The 20,830-nt window shown below is 48.4% G+C and overlaps 2 protein-coding genes across 3 annotated transcripts in view; one reads left to right on the top strand and one right to left on the bottom strand.

The window, feature by feature from the left end:
- The first annotated feature begins 342 nt into the window (after positions 1–342).
- Slc51a (solute carrier family 51 subunit alpha) lies at positions 343–11,154 on the top strand. Its single transcript, XM_041672875.1, has 9 exons — positions 343–556; positions 1,269–1,363; positions 6,202–6,356; positions 7,467–7,540; positions 8,053–8,211; positions 9,052–9,163; positions 9,398–9,544; positions 10,194–10,299; positions 10,736–11,154. The coding sequence occupies exons 1-9, from the start codon at positions 519–521 to the stop codon at positions 10,870–10,872; spliced, it is 1,023 nt and encodes a 340-aa protein (XP_041528809.1). The 5' UTR covers positions 343–518; the 3' UTR covers positions 10,873–11,154.
- Positions 11,155–11,660: 506 nt separating this feature from the next.
- The window catches only part of Pcyt1a (phosphate cytidylyltransferase 1A, choline), a 49,202-nt gene continuing 40,032 nt past the window's right edge, over positions 11,661–20,830 (bottom strand). For both annotated transcript variants that reach the window (XM_041672873.1, XM_041672874.1), the window contains exons 8-9: positions 16,344–16,532; positions 11,661–15,358 (exon numbers count right to left, since the gene is read on the bottom strand). In XM_041672873.1, coding sequence (XP_041528807.1) covers positions 15,152–15,358; positions 16,344–16,532 — 396 coding nt within the window. In that variant the 3' untranslated portion in view covers positions 11,661–15,151. The remainder of the gene's footprint in view (positions 15,359–16,343; positions 16,533–20,830) is intronic.

The following is a 20,830-nucleotide window of genomic DNA, read 5'->3' as shown; positions in this document are numbered from 1 at the left end:
CCACCCACATGCCAAACCACAAACTCAGACACAGCGAGACCTCAGTCCTGAGTCTGACATCTCCAAGGAGCCAGAGCCTATGCTTCCGCCTGGTTCACCTGGAGTTACTGACCAAGTGAGAGCTTTGTCCCCCCTCTTCTGGGGGGTGGGGGAGTATTGTCTTGGATCCAGCGAGCCTTAGAAGACTCCTTAAGGAGTATGAAGTGAGTTGGGTACAAGGAGTGGGCAGATCTGAGAGAAGTGGGAGGGGCCAAGTCTAACCTATAGGGAGGAGTAAGGAGTCGGGGAACAGAGGATCAAATTCCTCTGGGGTGAACTCGAGATAAAAGGCTGACACACTGGAAGCTTGCTGACCCGCAAGGCAGACTTCCACTTTCTCCTTTGCACTCATCCAGCAGAACAAGGCTGTAAGTGCCACAGTGCCGGACAGAAACCTCCGGGCTCTTCGGTGTCCCAGTCTGCTGGTCCTTCCCACCCCTCCTCACCTGCCTGTGGTGTCTGCCTGAGAGAACAGGAGAATGGAGCTGGGCAGGACTCAGATAAGACTTGACCCCAGGTAAGTGAGGGCGGCAGGTCTTGGGCTGGGAGCCAGTTGCTAAGGAACAGTGGCAGCCCCTATCACCCTGGCCTATCCCTCCCTGGCTCCCTCGCAGGGCCCTTTGGCTTCCAGCACTCAGAACAAGGTAAGATTGAAAACTGGGAATCCCCTCAGGCCTTGGGAAAACTGGGATTGGATCAGCGTGTGGCCACTTCAGGGCTGTGAATTGCCTCCCTATAGGAGCAGAGAAAGATTACAGAGGAGGAGGCTGCAGAAGGCACCCCCAGACACACATACACAGAACCTCTGACCAAAAAGCAGGCCGGCCCACCCCTGATGCTATGGGATCACTCCCCTTCTTTCTTTCCTTCTTTCTTTCTTTCTTTCTTTCTTTCTTTCTTTCTGATAGAGTCCTATCATGTAATGGAAGCTGGCCTTAAACTAAGATTCCCCCTGCCTCAGCTTCCCTCCCCAGTGCTGGGATTACAAACCTGCATTGCCATGTCTGTCTTTCTCTTGGACCCAGCTGATCCTCCCTGGCCAGCTGAACTACTGCCCCGATGAAGCTGCCCATGGCTTGTTTTATACTCTGACCTAAGCCAGTTCTCCAGGGCCTTGAGGAAAAATGGACTACCTCCTAGCACTCAGGAGTGTTTGAGGGGTATCAAACTGTGTAGTCTGCCACACCCCTTCCCCAGATGCCTGGTTCTGAGAACTGGTGTCTCTCCAGGTACACAGTAGATCTTCTGGAGCTGCTGAAAACCAACTACAGCATCTCCTCTGCCTGCTTCTCCTACCCTCCCACTGCAGCTCAGCTCCTGAGAGGTGAGTCGGGGTGCCCCCTGGAGGAGTTGAAAGTCAGGACAACTGGGGGAGCTGAGGGGAGCTGGTTCACATCTGGCCAGTGTGAGAGGGTGGCTGGCCCGATGTTCATAATGGCTAAGGCCTTGGAGAAGGTCAGTTCTCCCAAGGACCCAGAGGACCACAATGAGACATGAAAATCTAGTTCAGGAGACCAATCTGAGGATGGGCCTCCACCTCAGATGCGTTCAAACCAGGGACACTAGGATCTGGGACATTTATTTGTGTTTCTGGCTTTCAAGATGGCACCTATATAACCCAAGCCCCACATCTCCCCCAAAAGTGTGCGCATACTCCCTGAGAGCTCACAGCTCTGCAGAGGGGTGGGCTCGGCTGGCATGAGCCTGCAAACTTGTCCTCCTGGTGTCCAGCTGCTTTTGAAAGTGGAAGACACCGGAGGCAGCTGAGATCACGCTTTCTACCTCCAAACCACCAAGAACAAAGTGGTGTGTGTGCTTCTAGGAGGGAAATGGCCAGGCTAGTTTTATCTCGTCGCTTACTCCATGAGAATCCATTTCTGAAATGTGGGGCTCTTGGTGGTTCCTTCTGACATAGATGCCTCCAAAGCATGGGGACACTGCCAGGTGCAGAGGGAAGCGGATGTGGCCAGGTCCTTGGGCTAAGGATAACTCTGTTTCAGATGCTCTGGGCCAGGGTGTTATCAGCTGCAGGGATCCAGAGATGCCTGGTGGCACTCTGTGGCTAGCGCCAGCAGGTGGCTGGCTGCACCCAGCTCTAAGCGCCTCATAATCAGGGAGTGGAGCTGGAGGGACAAACATCATCTTACACCCGAAGGTAATATCCAGAAAGGTATTTGGCGTGTCTGCAGACGGTTTGCGTGACCACACTGGAGGTTGCCTGCCCTCAGCAGCTAACGGGTAGATATTAAGGAGGCCACTAGACCACCTGCAGGGTACAGTACAGTCCTCCACGGTAGGAGCCTCCATAGTACGGCTCCCTGTGGTATGACCCCCCCCAACAGTATAGCTCTCCACAGCACAGCCCTCCATAGGAAAGGCCGAGGCAGGAGGGATTTGGGGAGTGCAGAGCGGTACAGTTACAGAGGGAGCGGTGGGTTCCCCACACCGGGAAGGTTCCTCTGGCAAGGTTGGCGGGTAATCCTGGAAGAGCTTGGGGCAAGTGAAAGGGCTGGGCAGGTGAAGTGGGGCTGGAATAAGGTCAAGCCTGAGTTTGTACTTTATCCTCAAGATGGAGCCACCACTGAGGGCTGTAAGATTGGGAGGGGCTGGAAGGAGAGTTTCAGGACCTTTAATCAGTAGTCAGAATGACGTGGGGGGAAAGAGCCTTGAGCAGGGTGAAAACCTAGAGGCTGTTGACCCCATCAAGCTGGCCACAGAGGTTGAACCGGGGCAGCAGGAAGGAAAGAAACAGAACATGCAGCTGATACAAAGCAGGAGCCCTGGTAAATATTTAGACAGGAGAGTGATTCTGAGCGTGGCAATGACCCACAGGAGACTCGAAGGGAAGGAGGATGCGGTGAAACTGCTTCCAGCTCCTCTGCTTCTTATGTGATTAGAAAGGGCTATTCTGGAACTACTAAAGCTTTTCATGACCAGGGTAGTTTTTAGTTTGTGATATGATTCCAGTTAAAATCTTTAATTTTGTTTTAAATTAAACTGACCTAACGTTTATCTAGAGAGTCAGGATGGTTTGGGAAAAGTGTAAAAATGGGGGGCTTCCCTGCCAGCGATGAAGGCTTGTGTTAAGCTTGTGGCAGCTGAAGCAATGAGGTCGCAATGGCAAAGGGCCTGGAGGAGAAAAACAACAAAGTGTCGTGTCCAGAGGAAGTGCCAGGCCACCATGGGGGTGCACACAAAAGGATGCGGTGGGACATGGGGGTGCACACAAAAGGATGCTGTGGGACACAGGGTGCACACAAAAGGATGCGGTGGGACATAGGGTGCACACAAAAGAACGCTGTGGGACATAGGGGTACACACAAAAGGATGCTGTGGGACATAGGGGTACACACAAAAGGATGCGGTGGGACATAGGGTGCACACAAAAGGACGCTGTGGGACATAGGGGTACACACAAAAGGACGCTGTGGGACATAGGGGTGCACACAAAAGGACGCTGTGGGACATAGGGGTGCACACAAAAGGATGCGGTGGGACATAGGGGTGCACACAAAAGGATACTGTGGGACACGGGTGCACACAAAAGGATGCGGTGGGATATAGGGGTGCACACAAAAGGATGCGGTGGGACGTAGGGGTGCACCCAAAAGGATGCGGTGGGACACGGGGTGCACACAAAAGGATACTGTGGGACATAGGGGTGCACACAAAAGGATGCGGTGGGACATGGGGTACACACAAAAGGACGCTGTGGGATAGGCTCCTAGGTAGATGTGCAGAACAGCTGTCTATTCCCAAGGAAATAAATGCACAGGAAATTTAATTCAGGAAGATTAAGGACATAAATGTAAAATTAAAACTTTTTAATTAAAAAAGTAGAAATTGTCTTTATGGTTAGAAACAGCAAATAATTTCTTAAAATTCAAGAAAGGGTCAGTGATATGGCTCAGGGGGTAAAAATGCTTGTGTGCAAGTCTGCAGACCTGAGTCTGATACCCAGGACCATGTTAACAAAAACAAACAAACAGACAAACAAACAAACAAACAGCTGATGTGCAGCAGTCATACCTGACATAATATATCATACCTACAAATAACATATAGTACCACGAAGTCCGAGCTCCCTTCTCTTCCAGCCCAGCAGTTCTAATTCCAGACGTATGCTAGAGAAACTTGCTTCTCTGCACCGAGGAGACACACCCAAGGGTGCTAATTGCAACATCAGCTTCTCATGATGAAAGCAGTAAAAGTTACAGAAATAAGGTTGGGCAAAAAAAAAAAAACATTTAGAGTTTGTAAGATTCCATTTGCATAACCTATTTATTGTATGCATTTGTTTATTGTAATTATTTATTATTAGTTTCTTGAGACAGGGTCTTGTTGTGTAGTTCTGGCTGTTCTAGAACTCTCTATGTAGACTAGGCTGGTCTCAAACTCACAGATATCCCCCTGCCTCTGCCTCTTGAGTACTGGATTTAAAGGCATGTGCCACCACTGCCCTGCTCACCCTGCTTTCTTATAGAAGCCAGGACCCCCAGTCTAGGGGTGGCACTACTACAGTGGGCTGGGTTCTCCTCCCATTAATCACTCATTAAGAAAACACCCTAAAGCCGGGCGGTGGTGGCGCACGCCTTTAATTCTAGCACTCGGGAGGCAGAAGCAGGCAGATCTCTGTGAGTTCGAGGCCAGCCTGGTCTAGAAGAGCTAGTTCCAGGACAGGAACCAAAAAAGCTATGGAGAAACCCTGTCTCGAAAAATCCAAAAAAAAGAAAAGAAAACGCCCTAAAAGGTTGACCACCATCTTATGGAGGCTTTTTCTCAACTGAGGTTCCCTCCTCTCTGATGACTCTAGCTTTGTCAAATTGAATAGCGAGCATACTTAAAGAACAGTTACTGTTACTTGGCAACAGAACAGAGAACAGCCTGACAAAGTCCCTGCCTCAGCGGTGGAGGTAATATGAAAGTATGGAAAGACATAAAGAATCTCACTCAACTGGGCAGGCCACATCACGCAGACTGCCGGGACACGTGGCTAAAGTCTAGTACAGGCCCAGGAGCCAGACACGCAGAAGTCAGGGAGAAAAGCAGAGGCCAAAGAGAAAGCCCTGGGGGCGGGGGTAGAAACAGCTCATCCTGAGGGCTGGAAGAACAAACTCTCCAGTCTGGAACACAGAGGAGAGCTGGGATGAAAGCATTTTTAATTAGTGTGGAATAATTGTGCACATTGATGGGGTACAGGCCAGTATTTCAACACGAGCATGCAAAGAACTCTGATCAAACCAGGGTGGCTAACTTCCCCAGCCCGTTGTCTTTCTATTTGGAACCTTCAAGCTCCTGTTTCTAGTCTTTGATAAAATGGGAACTAGTTTTTGTGAATTATCGTTACCCTAGAAACGATAGGCTGTGGAGCCCTAGCTGTCTCTCCTGCCACCCAGTCTTCCTCTACAGACCCCTCGCCTTTCTGCTGTGAAATATGTATTGTCCCATCTCATTTAAAAAAAAAACTCCCTTGAGTCTGGAGAATACAGGGTATGAAGATCCCAGTTCAGAGGCCAGGGGGAGCCAAGAATGGGCTCCTGGGAGATTTCCAAGAAGAAACGAGACAGGGTTTGAGCTTTGGTGTGCCTGTGTGAGCACACCACCATTGCACACTGATTGCTAGTGTTAGACTATGCACGACATCTCACCTTTGAAATGGAAATTTTAAAAATGTTGGGGGCTAAGGGGGATAGCTCAATGGGGATAGCTCAATGCCACACAAGCATTAAGGACCTCAGTTCAGACCCCCCAGTGCCCACATAAAAAGCATGGGGAGGTACATATGCACACCCAGTACTAGGGAGGCAGAGATGGATGGATCCCTAGAGTTTGTTGCCTAGCAAGTCCAGACAGATTGGTGTGCTCCAGGTTCAGTGAGAGAGGTCGGATGAGATGGCTTGGGAAGATGTTTCTAATTGTGAGGAAAAGTTAAAGACCCTTTGTGGGGTCAGACATGATGGACACACCTTTAATCCCAAGCACTTGAGAGTCAAGGGCAGGAGAATTTCTGTGAGCTCAAGTCTAGACCCTGTCTTAAAACACACACACACACGTGCACACACACACACACAAACACACACACGCTTGGGCTCTATTTAGCAGGCATTACCGGAGCAGCATCTGACCTTCAATTCATTGGCATCTACTCCCCTTCTCCTCTAGAATTGGGCCCACTGGAAATTGCCCTCACCATCATCTTGACCTTTCTTACCCTGGGCTCAATTGCCATCTTCCTGGAGGATGCTCTTTATCTGTACAAGAACACCCTTTGCCCCATCAAGAGGAGGACTCTGATCTGGAGTAGTTCTGCACCAACGGTGAGGATGCTGGTGTTGGTCCTTCAGATGCTGGCACTGGCCCTTCAGATGCTGGCGCTGGCCCTTCATATGCTGGTGTTGGTCCTTCAGATGCTGGCACTGGCCCTTCAGATGCTGGCGCCGGCCCTTCAGATGCTGGCACTGGCCCTTCAGATGTTGGTGTTGATCCTTCAGATGCTGGCGCCGGCCCTTCAGATGCTGGCGCTGGTACTTCAGATGCTGGCGCCGGCCCTTAAGATGCTGGCACTGGCCCTGGGAGATGGGGCAGGCTGGCCTGAGAGTTCTCCTAAACTCATTTGCTCCAGAACCGAGCTGCCTGCTAGCACCATGTCGCAATGGGGATGTGAACTGATTTCCACCTGTTTGCCGGTGGGATGACGTCTTCTATTGCAGAGGGCTGCAGGGACAGCAACCTACTTGGCACCAGCTGTGCCACTCTTTTTCCCCTCACTATGGCACCGCTGTTAAGAGCAAGCCATCTTCCAAGACTCAGGCATTTGTTTCCAGAGGGTCAGACTAAGTGTTGCCCTGCTGCCGTGGGCTTGTTTTTTCCCCTGTGTGTACTGAACATACTACCACTGAGCTCCAGCGACTCTAAGTCTTTTTTAAACTTACCTATGCAGCCATTGCACAGGACCTGGATTTAATTTATTCAGTTATTTTCCAGCTGCAATTCTGCTTATTTTAAAAATGGAATTATTATTATTATTATTATTATTATTATTATTATTATTATCGTGTGTGTGTGTGCAATGAGGGGGGAGCATGCATGCCACAGCTCATGTGTGGAGGTCAGAAGACAAATTTGTGCAGTCAGGTCTCCTGTTCCGCGGGTTCTGGCGATTGACTTCAAGTTGCCAGGTTTTCATAGGAAACAAACACCTTTACATGCCGAGCTTTCTCGCCAGTCCTTGTTTCTATTTTGGTTGGTTCTGGGTAGAGAGCCCAGGGCCCGATGCAGGCTCTTCCCTGACTCAGTCACAGCAGCCAGCAAGTGGAAGGACTAGCACCCCAGACGCACAGATCTGGCGTTTTTGAACCCTAGCTACAAAAAGTTGGGATGGTCTGGCTCGTCCCGCCCTAACCTGCATCATGTTCTCCTGTAAGCAGGTGGTGTCTGTGCTCTGCTGCTTTGGTCTCTGGATTCCTCGCGCCCTCACACTCGTGGAAATGGTCACAACCTCGTGAGTGTCTGCCCCCCGCACCCACCACTGGGGATGAGCTCCCCTCTACGGTCCCTTCCTGACCCCCAAGCCTCCAGAGTCCTTTAAGCCCCATTGATATTAATCTAGCTCTTGCCCACCGGTGCTGATGAAAGGCTCTTGAGCTTCCACTTGTGCTCAGGGAATGCCTTTTTGGGGCACACTCCTGGGACACCTGTTTGTTCCCAGTCCCCTTCCCAGTCCTCTGGACCCAGTCACCTCTCTTGTTCCTCATGTCATGCCTCTAAAATGCCAGCCCCAGCTGGGCAGTGGTGGCACACACCATTAATCCCAACATGTGGGAGCAGAGGCAGGTGAATCTCTGAGTTCTAGGACAGCCTGAGCTACACAGAGAAACCCTGTCTTGAAAAGCCAACTAAAATGCCCGGCCCTTTGCCTTCTCCCTCAGCGAGCCCCATCTATCTTTTTAGCAGCAAAGGGGCACACTGTGGCACTCCCAACCACGTACTTGCAATCCTTCTTCTCTCGATCAGGTTCTATGCCATAGTCTTTTACCTGCTGATGCTGGTCATGGTGGAAGGCTTCGGTGGGAAGGAAGCAGTTCTGAGGACACTGAAGGACATTCCGATGAGGGTGCACACGGGTCCCTGCTGCTGCTGCTGCCCCTGCTGCCCGCCCCTCATACTTACCAGGTGAGGCAGGGGAGATGAATCTCACAGGGACAAGTGAACACGGGACTCTGTAATCCTAGTTCAAGGCTCTTGAAGTTAGGGGCTGTGGTTGAATGGGACAAAGCCAATGATAAAAGCAGGCATCCCACAGCCAGGAACCCCACATGGGCTCCCAGCACCCCAGAGAGAGAGAAACAGGAATAATTCATATTTTAACAGAGGACTAATTTGTATTTTAAAAATGTGCATTAGTGTTTTGTCTTGGGTTTCGGGTCCCCTGGAACTGGATGGCAGTTGTGAGCTGCCATGTGGGTGTTGGTAGTTGAACCTGGGTCCTCTACAAGAGCAGTCAGTGCCTTTAACCCCTGAGCCGTCTCTCCAGCCCCAGAGGAAGAATTCGTATGCTTCAGCTCACTGCCTTCCTTACTCACTTACTTTTTTTTGAGACATGGTTTCTCTGTGTAGCCCCGGCTGTCCTGGACCTCTGTAGACCAGGCTGGCCTTGAACTCACAGAGATCCACCGGCTTCTGCCTCCCGAGTGCTGGGGTTCGAGTTGTTTTCTATCATGTCTAGCTTACACTGCATACTTTAGTGGCCAAAGGAAAACTGTAGGTTGAATGCTAGCTTGTCCCTCTGCCTGCTCTGAGTAATGAACCTGACGTCAATACTTGGAGCTCCTGCTCAAAAGGCTTCGTCAGAGGCTCAGACTACCCCACACACACACACTGTGCCATCACCCATGGGACATTTTTGTGTCTCGATGGCAGCCCAGCCTTAGTCCAGGAGCTCAGTGGAGGAGGTAGGCTTCCTCAGGGTGGGTGGTGTACAGGTCCATGTTCTTAACTCCCTTCCTCCTTCAGGAAGAAGCTTCAGCTGCTGATGTTGGGCCCTTTCCAGTATGCCTTCTTCAAGATACTGCTGAACATAGTGGGCCTGTTTCTCATCCCTGATGGCATCTTTGATCCGTCAGATGTAAGCCAAGAGACAGCAGAAGAGTCTTAAGACTCATTATCTTTGGGTTCTAGAACTAATACCTGAGCACCAGCACACACACAGGGCAGGGCAGCCACAGGAAGAGCAGCAGCCCAGAGAACCCAGTGGGGAGATGGTCTAGGCTCTGGGGCTTTTGTATCGCCTTTCTCCACATGGAAGAGGAGAAACAAAAAGAGGGTTTGTCTTCCTGACTGCCTTCTGATCTGCCACCAGATCTCGGAGAAAAGCACGGCTCTGTGGATCAACACTTTCCTCGGCGCGTCCACGCTGTTCGCTCTCTGGTCGCTGGCCATCATTTTCCGGCAAGCCAAGTTGCACCTGAGTGAACAGAATATGGGATCCAAGTTTGCTGTCTTCCAGGTAACTAAACCTCAGAAACGGTGTTTGACAAAACGTGACAAGTTAGGATAACAGAGGCAGAAGTGGACCCACTAGTCGTAACCTCTGGGTCTCCTGGGAGACCTGGAACATCATCTTCCTCTTCCATTGCATCTTTTATTTTATTTGCCTTGCTGTACCACAGAATACCACCAACCAGGATTAAAACAACAGAAACGGATTGTAGCACAGATCTAGAGCCTGGAAACCCCAAATCAAAATGTAGGCAGGGCCGTGATCTCTCTGGAACCTGGAAGTACCCGGCTTGCCACTTCCTCTCTGGAATTGGCCAGCAATCCATGGTGGTCCTTGCCTGGCCTTCTGCTGTCTCACTCCAACCTCTGCCTCCATCATCACATGACCTTGTCCACCTGTCTGTCTGCATTTTATGTGCTGGATGCCACTGGGTGGCACGGGAGAGAGAGGCTGAATTTGTTTATGAGCGACCCTACTGAATGAGGCGGAAGCAGGATTATAATTGGCCCAAAGGTGAAATCTGCATCAATTTTTAATAGTTCTAAACTTTAGCCTCCATAACTGCAGAGGCTAGGGTATACCTAAGCTGCACTGGCCTCAGGACCAGGGCTGGCAAGTGCCACCACTCCCCACACCTGCCTCTCCTCTCCCACAGGTTCTTGTCATCCTGACGGCCCTGCAGCCCTCCATTTTCTCCATCTTAGCTAGCACCGGGCAGATTGCTTGTTCACCTCCCTTTCCTTCTAAAACCAGGTCTCAAGGTAAGTGCGTGGGACTCCTTCCTGTGTTGCGGGTGAGCCTGGGGACAGAGGAAGAGAGAGAGGCCCTTGGGACAGAAATTGTACAAGCCTGGTGTCTGCTCAGAATGTACAGGAAGAATCCAAGAAATCAGGCAGAGACTCTGAGGCCCCTTCCCTCTCTCATCAGAGAACTGCAATGTCGCCAGCTTGTGGCCAGTCCTAATGGCCAAACCAGGAGGTGTGGGGTTCAGCCCTCACCTTGGGACAGGAATGGGTACAGTTAGGAAGCAGACTCAGATCACAGATTTCAAAGCTGAGTTCTGGATACCATTAATCTGCCTTGCTCCGCACAGCAGTTTGGTATCCCTAGGTCCTGGTTCAGAGGTAAGCTGAAGCCTCTCAGCTTGCTCGCCAGGACCGCAGTGTAACCTCTGTCACGTTCTGCTCCACACTGCAGTGATGAACTGCCACATGCTCGTCGTGGAGACCTTCCTGATGACGGTGCTGGCACGGATGTACTACCGAAGGAAAGACGGCAAGGTTGGGTATGAGACTTCTTCGGCACCAGACCCAGACTTGAAACTCAAAGCCTGAGGCAAGTGGCTGGGACTATGGAAAAGATACTGTCCTTCTCAGGAGTGCATGAGAGTCCTTCTGTCCCTCAACCTGAACCAGCGGTTCAGGCTCCCGCTGGCAGCGCAGGCTGGCAGATTCCATGTGACTATAGGGATGAGGGGAAGGTGCTGGACTGGAGCTTTGCTCAGGGAAGACATTTAAAGTTTTGAAACAAACAGGGTATGGCTGAGACTCTGCAGAGGGCACACTGCTTCTGTGGCCGCCACGATTGGTCACCCTGAGCGTTTGCACAGCAGAATAAAGGGGAGAAGAGTACGTGGTCTATGTATGGTTTATCAGTGGGAGTATACCTTAGCTGGGCAGAGCAGCACCAGGCCAGCCTCCCGAAGAAGCCGGCTCTGCAGTACAAGCCGTGCTTTCCTTGGGGGCATCAGCTGGACATGGGAGGGCTGAGGCCCCATGGTGCCAGCTTTTGAAGTTTTCTGTAAGAAGCTACAAATGGAACTGTCATTCATATCGCCATGAAGCTTGAACTTGAGGGCAGAGATCGGGACACAAACTCAAAGGAACTGAGAATGCACGTAAAAGATTCCTCCCAAAGTCGGGAGGTGGTGGCATCCACCTTTAATCCCAGCATTAGGGAGGCTCTCTGAGTTCGAGGCCAGCCTGGTCTATAAGAGCTAGTTCCAGGGCAGGCACCAAAGCTACAGAGAAGTCCTGTTTCGAAAAACCAAAAAGAAAAAGAAAATAAAAAGATATCAACACACATATGCCTGGCCAAAACTACAGGAAATAGAAACACCAGGCAAAACCACATGGCCTTTATTTGGCTAAATGACAAAAGCCAAACTCTGAACAAATTAGACAGGAAAGCGATACATTGAACTGAGGCAAACTCCCCTTGACTCCCACAGTGATGGGCGGGTGTTCATGGCACGGGTGAGTCTTTCCAACAGTGTTTCCTGCTCAGGAGTCTAGATGCAAACCACCTAAGCAGTCAGTTCTCACTGTTTAAAACAGTTCCCCCAAGACGGTGGGAGGTGCCCACTTCAAACCTAGCAGAACCCGAGCTGGGCCACCCGAATGTTAATCCTGCCATTCCCGTTCTCTACCCCAATCTCGGACCAACCAAACATTCTGGAAGACAGACTATTTTTTCTTTTTCTCTCAGGAGAATTAACCTTTAATAATATTAGAGTCCAAGAACACGTTGTACTTATTTATTCTGAAAATAGAAGCTAGGGACCATTCTTTATCCCATGATAATCTATTTTGTGAGATAAAATAATCATTGTTATGACTTTGAAAAATACAACCTTTAAAAATACTTATATTGATAAGCTTAAAAAAATACCATTAGTTTTTAAAACATTGCTAGGGAAGCTTCTTTTGAACCCTGTGTGGGTTCAATTTCGGCACATGTATGCTGACAGAAATCTAGAAGCTAAGGCTTTAGGGGATCAAACCAAGCAGGGAAACAGAACTGATCCGAGAAAGGACTGAAAGTTGATAAGGAACAGATCTCAAAGATGACAGGCTCCGGGATGTGAACTGCATGAGTGACAAAGCACTGGAACGAGCCACCGTGGAGGATTTTCCCAGATGACTGGCCAGATGTGCGACCACAAGTGAGAACAACTGTGGTACTGTTGAGAGGGGGACCTGAAAAGGGCTCTCCGTCTCTCTGCTCAGGATTTTCAGCCTTTGCACACTCCCAGTCCCCTCAGGTCTACAGAGGGTCTTTGGCTTAGCTCTCAGGAGCAGCTACTACGGGCACTAGCAATCTATTTCTGCTTTCTCTCTGTGGCATCCTCTATTCTCCAGTCTCCAGCCTGGTATATGAAAAGAGCAACGTTCCTGCCCAGCTCACATCCAGGCTAACTGCTATACTTCCCACATCCAGGCTAACTGCTATACTTCCCAGCACCGATAGACTCCGGTCTGCAGCCACTCCCTATGGCATAGAGGCTGCGAGGCCCAACAACTTACGGCTCTCCCACCCTTCCAAGCTGCCTGCTTTCATATGTGGCCTCAGGGAAAGGCTCCTCAGCTGAGGCTGCACAGGAAGAGGAACGGATTGGCCAGACACCACATCCAAACGCTTGGCCACATTTAACTGGATACAGGTGGCCGGCAGCTCAGCATCCCAACAGCACCTTTTTCTAGCACCTAGGAGGACACTGACCCTCAGGTACCTAGCATGCTGCCATACCTCAGCGTCTCTGCTTCATGTCTAAGTTATCTGAGGATATGAGTGTTAGAAGACAGGAAAGGGTGAGGGATACTCCGAGGACACGAGTGTAGGCTAGTCCTAGCTATGGTACACATCTTCTCAGCCCAGAGGCTCTGAGGTTTGAGACCCTCTCTGTTTCCACAGCGCTAGATTGGATATGCACTGAGAGAACAAGCAGGCGAGTAGGTACTGACGTCACCGCCTGTGTGTACCTGGGAGAATAAGGCAGAGAGAAACATGGATCACCCAAGAGAAGACCAGAGTAGGAAGGGTAAAGGGAGCTGTGCAGCGCTACATGACATGGAAAACACTAATTTCAACAGGTTCGAGAAAGGGTTCCAGGCCAAGGCCATAGGAATCAGATCTGAGTGGAAACAGCACTTCACCAGGAGTTAGGAATGGCGTTCCCACAGGCCACTGAGACACCAAGATGTGGCTCTACAGCCCTCTCCTCTGCTCGGCCTGCCTGGAAGACAGTTTAGGAGCCTAGGGAGTCCTGTCAAGTAGGCATCATGTGGTGCTAGCCTCAGACCCTGAGGCTTAGCACAGCTTCCACCGGAGAGTATCTAGGGAGGACTGTGAAGTGCTCACAGTCCCAGCAGAGGTACAAGGAAAAAGAAAATGTGGTTTTCTTTGCTGAAAACACTAAAGTTCCACCCCTACAAGGGGTATTTATGAGTAACGACAAGCAGGTCTTAGAATAAACAATTTGCCCTAAATCCAGCTACGGGATGACTGACAGTGATGAACTTGCCGGGCCATGTAGTGCCGACTGAAAACATCAGCTCACACTCCATAGCAAGTGCTGAGAATCTTGTTTCCCCTGGAAACCAATGAGTGCAGTGGAGGCATAAGCACCAGCACGGGTGGGCTAGGGGCACGGACCTCTGTGTACTAGTAGTTAAGAGGGGGCAGTGGAGGAAGTCCCTGCCAAGAGCGGCTCTTAGGAGGCAGAGTCTCCATGGGACACTGATTCAACCCAAGAGCATTCTTAGGAGGAACAGAGCCTGACAAGTGTTTCAGAGACCAAAGTGCTTTTTCTGTACAACCTGTGAAAACTCAGTGTTAAATATGGCATAAGTAACAGGGATCAACGGGCCAAGTTCAAGCTGAAACATTTACAAAGCATCCTTTGTGTAAAGCCAGGCATGGTGCTGAACTGGCAGCTGCAGGGCGAGGGATGTATTCCCAACAGAAACTCAACCACAACTGCCCTTCACTAGACCGCGGTCATCCTACTCTCCTCTGCAGTCCCAGCATCCCTCAGGGCTCCTTCCTTTACATGTAGGCTGCAGGAAAGAGATTGACAAGAGCTCCCAAATAGTTGGGTAACAGAATTTTCTGAGATGAATGCAGCAGAAAAACTGCAACTGATGCTCTCTGGTTTGATTGCATCCCCATCAGTGTCTGCATGGACCCCATGGGGTCCAACAAGAAACTCCTCAGGGAACGAGAGAAGTGAGGCTCAGATCTCTTCCTTCCCACAGCCATGCTGACACATGGGCCGGCAGGACAAGCGGGGGTTGGGAGCTAATTCAGGTTTTAGATATATAAGGGAAGTGGACATTGCAATAGTATCGCCAAATGACCCATCAGCATGGCTCTCTGTTGGAAGGACCTGGCGAGTCACTTTGCTCCAGAACGGAAGGCAAGCACTAGTGTATCAGGAAGAAAGGCCTCTGGGTATTACACACTTCCTTCTTCTGCCCACTCCTCAGGGGCAAAAAATTAGCTCTACTTACTATATTTGAAAGACTAATTTTTAAAAAATTAATAAAAATGTCAATTTCCCTGTCAAGATTACATGAGCATGAACAGCAAAGCGAAGTTCTGGGGAGGGAGGAAGGATGCATGGCAGGCTTCTACGGTGTGCTCAGCCTTCTCAGTGTGGCTGACGAGGGCTGGGGCACAGGCTGTTTTGTCCCCCATTCCCAGGTCCTCTTGCCCATTTGTCTTTTCTATGTAGATGTCCTTAGGTTTAGTGTTGGGATCACAAAATGGAATTCGACAGAGAGCTTCTGGAGGTGATGGGCAGGGGAAGGGAGAGGGCACAGGGATGAAAAGTTAGTCCTCTTCATCCTCGCTGATGTCACATGTCACAGCCTTGCGCCTAGAGAGACTTGCTGGGGAGGAAGATGGGGAGGTCTTGCCAGAGAAGGGCCATCGGAAGGAGGGGGAGGGGGAGCGTTCGTGAGTAGGGCTGCTGCTGGGACTCTGCCTGGGACTGATGGCCTGCAGCATCCGACCTTTTCCCTCTTTCAGCATGTGTTTCTGGGGAGGGAGACCAAAGGCAGAGTTAGCAGACACCTATGGACCCCACAGGCCACCACCAGAGCCTCAGAAACCGCAAATGATTGTGAATCGCCCCTGTAATTATGTTTCGTTTTTATTGCTGAGGGTCAAAGCTATGGTCTCAAGCACATGAGGGAAACACCCTGCCCCTGCTAAAGTCAAGCACGACTGAAGGAGACAGGAGGGCACAACTGTGTCTGTCCTAGGCTTCCTCTCCACACTGGACCACTTTTCTGTGTCTTCACCTGCTTGCCTCTTAGCCTTTCTTGACCTCCACCAGAGACACTCTTCAGAAGCTAGACTGCAGTCCACACGCTGGGCCAACACAAAGGCTCACTAATGAAGCTGTTTGGTTTGAGGGCACTGCTAGTCTCACTGGGGACCCACAGCAGCTCCTCACAGAAAGGAGGCTCCTTATCTGTGCTTTCTCTTTTCTCTTCCATGTTAGTGCAAAACACAGAAGGAACAGCTGAGGCTACCTAGTTATCTTGACTCCAGATGTCAAGGCTGACAGAGAGCTGACAAAATTAGTAGGAAAACGTAAGACTGGATATGATAACGTCTTAATTTGACGTTCCTTTCTACTCAAAGAGTCTATTCCTTTCCTCAGCAGTGCAATTCCTGAATCCACTGAACATTGACTGGCGGTTGAAGTATTCGTATCACAAGTTCATGACCTGTCTTGGACCACAAACAGCGTTCAAGGCCAGTCTGGGTACCTTAGGGAGATACTGCCTCAGAATAATAAGTAAATAAGCCTGGTGTGGTGGCACACAACTTTAATCCTAGCAGCTGGGAGATAGAGACAGGCAGATCACTCTGCATCCTCAGCCAGCCTTGTCTACACTGCCAGTTTCAAGCCAACCAAGGCGACATAGTGAGCTCTTGTCTCAAAACTAAAGATTACATAAATGAAAAGCCCCCACCCCATATTCCCTCAAGTGTCGGGAAGGAGGGCTCTCACCAGTGCTCCTTCTGGACCAAACATTTCCAGGAAACTTCCAATGAATTCTCGGGACTTCTCTTCCCACTTCTGGATGAGGTCAATGCTCTTTTCTTCCACCTTCTGCACAAATTCTTTTGATTTTTCTTCGACATCTTTTACTTTCTTTTTTACTTTATCAACCCGTTCTTGCAAGTGGTATTTCTTCTCCTAGGACAAAATAAATGCTTTTTAAGACATAGTGATCAGGCTGGAAGAGATGGTTCAGGTCCTGTTCTTCCAGAGGACCTAGGTTTAATTCCCAGCGCCCACTTAAGACAGCTCACACCTCCCTCTGTGTCCAGTGCCCAAGAGCTCTGACACCTCTGGCCCTACCAGCATCTGCATTCACACGCACCTACCCATAGATATATACATAATAATAAAAATCATAAATTAAACTTTCAATTTTTAAAATTCTGCCTTGCTTAATCTGTCCTGTATTTATTTAGGATAATAATAGGAAAGATAATCTATGAACAGTCATCTTATATGAAAGCATGATAATTTTTTTTTCTTTTTTTGGTTTTTTGAGATAGAGTTTCCTCTGTGTAACCCTGGCTGTCCTGAAACTTGCTCTGTAGACCAGGCTGGCCTCGAACTCAGAGATCCATCTGCCTCTGCCTCCCAACTGCTGGGATTAAAGGTGCACACCTTCACACCTGGCTGAAAGTGTGATAATTTCAACACTGTAAAAGCTCTGGACTAAACTAACTACAACAGTGAGGGCAGGAACAGATCAGCATGCAGCCAAACAAAGTCAAGGTTTTTAAGATAAATCTAATATAATGAAATATAAATAAATATACCCAACATGACTCTTTCAGATGGGAATGTATAGATACAAGATCACTACACACTACCAAAAAACAAGCCAATTATTCCAGAGTCAACATGGAAACATTAGATCCTTAATTAGTTCATTATTCTAGATGTTCCATCTCTAGCTCCTTTCATGATGTCTCTCTGTGTGTGTGTACATGTCTATGCATGTGTGTGTAGGTCAGAGGTCACCATCATGAGTCTTTACCCACTCTCCACTATCTCCCTGAGACAGGCTCTCTCGCTGATCCTGGAGCACACTGATTCTATTAGGCTGTCGGCTGCTGACTTTCAGTGTCCCTGCCATCTGAGAGGATGCGCTGCCATCCCTAGCTCCGTACATGGGTGCTGGGGTCACACTTAGGTCATAGTGCTTGCATACCAGGCACTCTACCAACCGAGACATCTTCTTAGCCCATGGTTTATTTCTTAGAAGTTGGAGATCTGTGCCCGTAGGTGGTGGTGCACACCTTTAATCCCAGAAGGCAGAGATAGGAGGATCTCTGTGAGTTTGAGGCTAGCCTGGTCTACCAAGTGTGTTCCAGGAGAGGCTCCAAAGCAACAGAGAAACCCTGTCCTGAAAAAACCCAAATAAATAAATAAATAGAAGTTGGAGATATGCTTGCTCATCTGGAAAATGATAAAAAGTTGGTTCCACCAACGTTCCTAAATATTTGTGTAAAATGGTATCGATGCTCCATGGAGGAGGAGTGGTATTTAGTCAAATGTAAAGTGCTGTATCATCTAAGCAGGGCGGCACTTGCCAGTAACCCCATACTCAGGAGGCCAAGGCAGGAGGATCACAAGTTCCAGGTCAGCCTGGGCTATGACTTTAGACCTTTTGTTAAAAACAAAACCATGTGGGGTGGGGGAGGGGATAAGGTAGTCTCCTAATTTCTGTGTCATAAGGAAGGAAGTACCGCTTAGTAACCCAGCTTGCACTAGGCTGCACAGGTGAAGGAGGAAAAGGAAGAGGAGTCATTTGTGTTTTACTTTTTGTTTTATGTATATAGGTGGTTTTGTTGTTGTGTTGTCTGCATGTTGCTGGTGCACTACGTATATGGAGTGCCCTAGGCATCCACAGTCATTGGATGCCTTGGGACCTGAGTTACAGATGGTTGTGAGCTGAAGGGTGCTGGGAAAAGAACCGGGCCTCCCAAGGAGCAGCCAGTGTGCTACCCACTGAGCCGCCTCTCCAGCTCCTGCTTTTGGTTGATGAGACAGTCTTGCTATGTATCTTAGATGAGCCTCATATTTGCAATCCCCCAGTCTCAGCCTAAGTGCTGGGGATTATAGGTATGCACCACCACACTTGGCTCACCTACTTTTTGTTTGTTTTTTCATGATAGGATCTCCTATGTAGCCATGGCTGCCCCGAAACAAACTATATAGCAAGCTGACCTTGAACCTGAAGTGACCTTCCTGCCTTTGTCTCTCAAATCCTGGGATGAGGGGATGTTCCATTAAGGCTTATTCTGATTTATCTTACTCTTTCACAGAGCTGGAAACAAATAAAGGATTTTGGCTAATTGATTGTTGCATACAACATAGTTAGTAGATTTCCTTTTTTTTTTTTTTTTGGTTTTTTGAGACAGGGTTTCTCTGTAGCTTTGGTGCCTGTCCTGGAACTAGCTCTTGTAGACCAGGCTGGCCTCGAACTCACAGAGATCCGCCTGCCTCTGCCTCCCAAGTGCTGGGATTAAAGGCGTGCGCCACCACCGCCCGGCTAGATTTCCTTTTTTTATTGATATACATTTTTCTCTGCTCCCTTCCCTGCCTTCCCCCCCCCCCCACCCCACTTCAGTCCTCCTCCAAGGTCCTCATGCTCCTAAGTTACTCAGGAGATCTTGTCTTTTTCTACTTTCTACTTCCCATGTAGATTAGATCTATGTAAGTCTCTCTTAGTGTCCGCATTGTTGTCTAAGTTCTCTGGGATTGTGGTTTGTAGACTGGCTTTCTTTGCTTTATGTTTAAAAACCACCTATGAGTGAGTACATGTGATAATTGTCTTTTTGTGTCTGGGTTATCTCACTCAAAATAATGTTTTCTAGCTCCATCCATTTTCCTGCAAAATTCAAGCTGTCGTTATTTTTTTCTGCTGTGTAGTAATCCATTGTGTAAATGTACCACATTTTTCTTATTCATTTTTTGATCAAGGGGCATTTAGGTTGTTTCCAGGTTCTGGCTATGACAAACAATGCTGCTATGAACATAGTTGAGCACATGTCCTTGTGGCACGATTGAGCATCCTTTGGATATATACTCCAAAGTGGTATTACTGGGTCTTGAGGAAGGTTGTTTCCTAATTTTCTGAGAAATCTCCACACTGACATCCAAAGGGGTTGTATCAGCTTGCATTCCCACCAGCAACGCAGAAGTGTTCCTTTTTCCCCACAGCCTCTCCAGCATAAGTTGTCATCATCAGTGTTTTTGATCTTGGCCATTCTTACAGGGGTAAGATGGAATCTCAGAGTTGTTTTGATTTGCATTTCTCTGATGACTAAGGACGTTGAACATTTCCTTAAGTGGTTTTCAACCATTTTAGATTCCTCTGTTGAGAGTTATCTGTTTAGGTCTGTATTCCATTTTTTTATTGGATTATGTGATCTTTTGGTGTCCAATTTCTTGATCTCTTTGTATATTTTGGAGATCAGATCTCTGTCTGATGTGGGGTTAATGTAGATCTTTTCCCATTCTGTAGGCTGTCATTTTGTCTTTCCTTTGCTTTCCAGAAGCTTTTCAGTTTCAGGAGGTCCCATTTACTAATTGTTTCTCTTAGCGTTTGTGCTGCTGGGGTCATATTTAGGAAGTGGTTCCCTGTGCCAATGTGTTCAAGTGTACTTGCCACTTTATCTTCTATAAGGTTCAGTGTGGCTGGCTTTATGTTGAGATCTTTGATCCATTTGGACTTGAGTTTTGTGCATGGTGATAGATATGTGTCTATCTTCATTCTTCTATATGTTGATATTCAGTTATGCCAACACCATTTGTTAAATATGCTTCCTTTTTTCCATTTGTATTTTTTTGCTTCTTTGTCAAAGATCAGGGGGTCAAAGATGTGTGGATTGATATCCGAATCTTCTATTCAGTTCCATTGGTCCTTCTGTCTGTTCTTATGCCAGTACCAGGCTGTTTTCAGTACTTTAGCTCTGTAGTAGAGTTTGAAGTCAGGGATTGTGATGCCTCCAGAAGTTCTTTTATTACCCAGGATTGTTTTGGCTACCCTGGGTTTTTTGCTTTTCCAAATGAAGTTGAGTACTGTTCTTTCGAGGTCTTTGAGGAATTTTGCTGGACATTGTGTTGAATCTGTAGATTGCTTTCGGTAAGATTGCCATTTTTACTATGTTAATTCTGCCTACCCAAGAGCATGGGAGGTCTTCTACTTTCTGGTGTCTTCTTCAATTTCTTTCTTCAAAGATTTAAAGTTCTTGTCATACAAGTCTTCCACTTGTTTGGTTAGAATTACTCTGAGATATTTTATGCTATTTGTGGTTATTGTGAAGGGTGTTGATTCTCTGATTTCTTCCCCAGCCCTTTTATCATCTGAGTACAGGAGGGCTACTTATTTTTTTTTTGAGTTCATCTTATATCCTGCTACATTGATGAAAGTGTTTATGAGTTGTAGAAGTTCCTTGGTAGAATTTTTG

The sequence above is a fragment of the Microtus oregoni genome, unplaced genomic scaffold (assembly GCF_018167655.1).
Source record: "Microtus oregoni isolate MIOR12 unplaced genomic scaffold, Mior012 000023F_ref0000262, whole genome shotgun sequence".
NCBI classification, from domain to species: Eukaryota; Metazoa; Chordata; class Mammalia; order Rodentia; family Cricetidae; genus Microtus; species Microtus oregoni.
Note: the sequence above shows the minus strand (reverse complement) of the source record. Positions and strands in the feature narration are given on the sequence as shown.

Coding starts and splice junctions, on each gene's coding strand:
- Slc51a (XM_041672875.1), top strand. CDS start 519: ATGGAGCTGGGCAGGACTCAGATAAGACTTGACCCCAG. Junction 557..1,268: donor CAGATAAGACTTGACCCCAG/GTAAGTGAGGGC, acceptor GTGTCTCTCCAG/GTACACAGTAGATCTTCTGG. Junction 8,212..9,051: donor CCGCCCCTCATACTTACCAG/GTGAGGCAGGGG, acceptor TTCCTCCTTCAG/GAAGAAGCTTCAGCTGCTGA.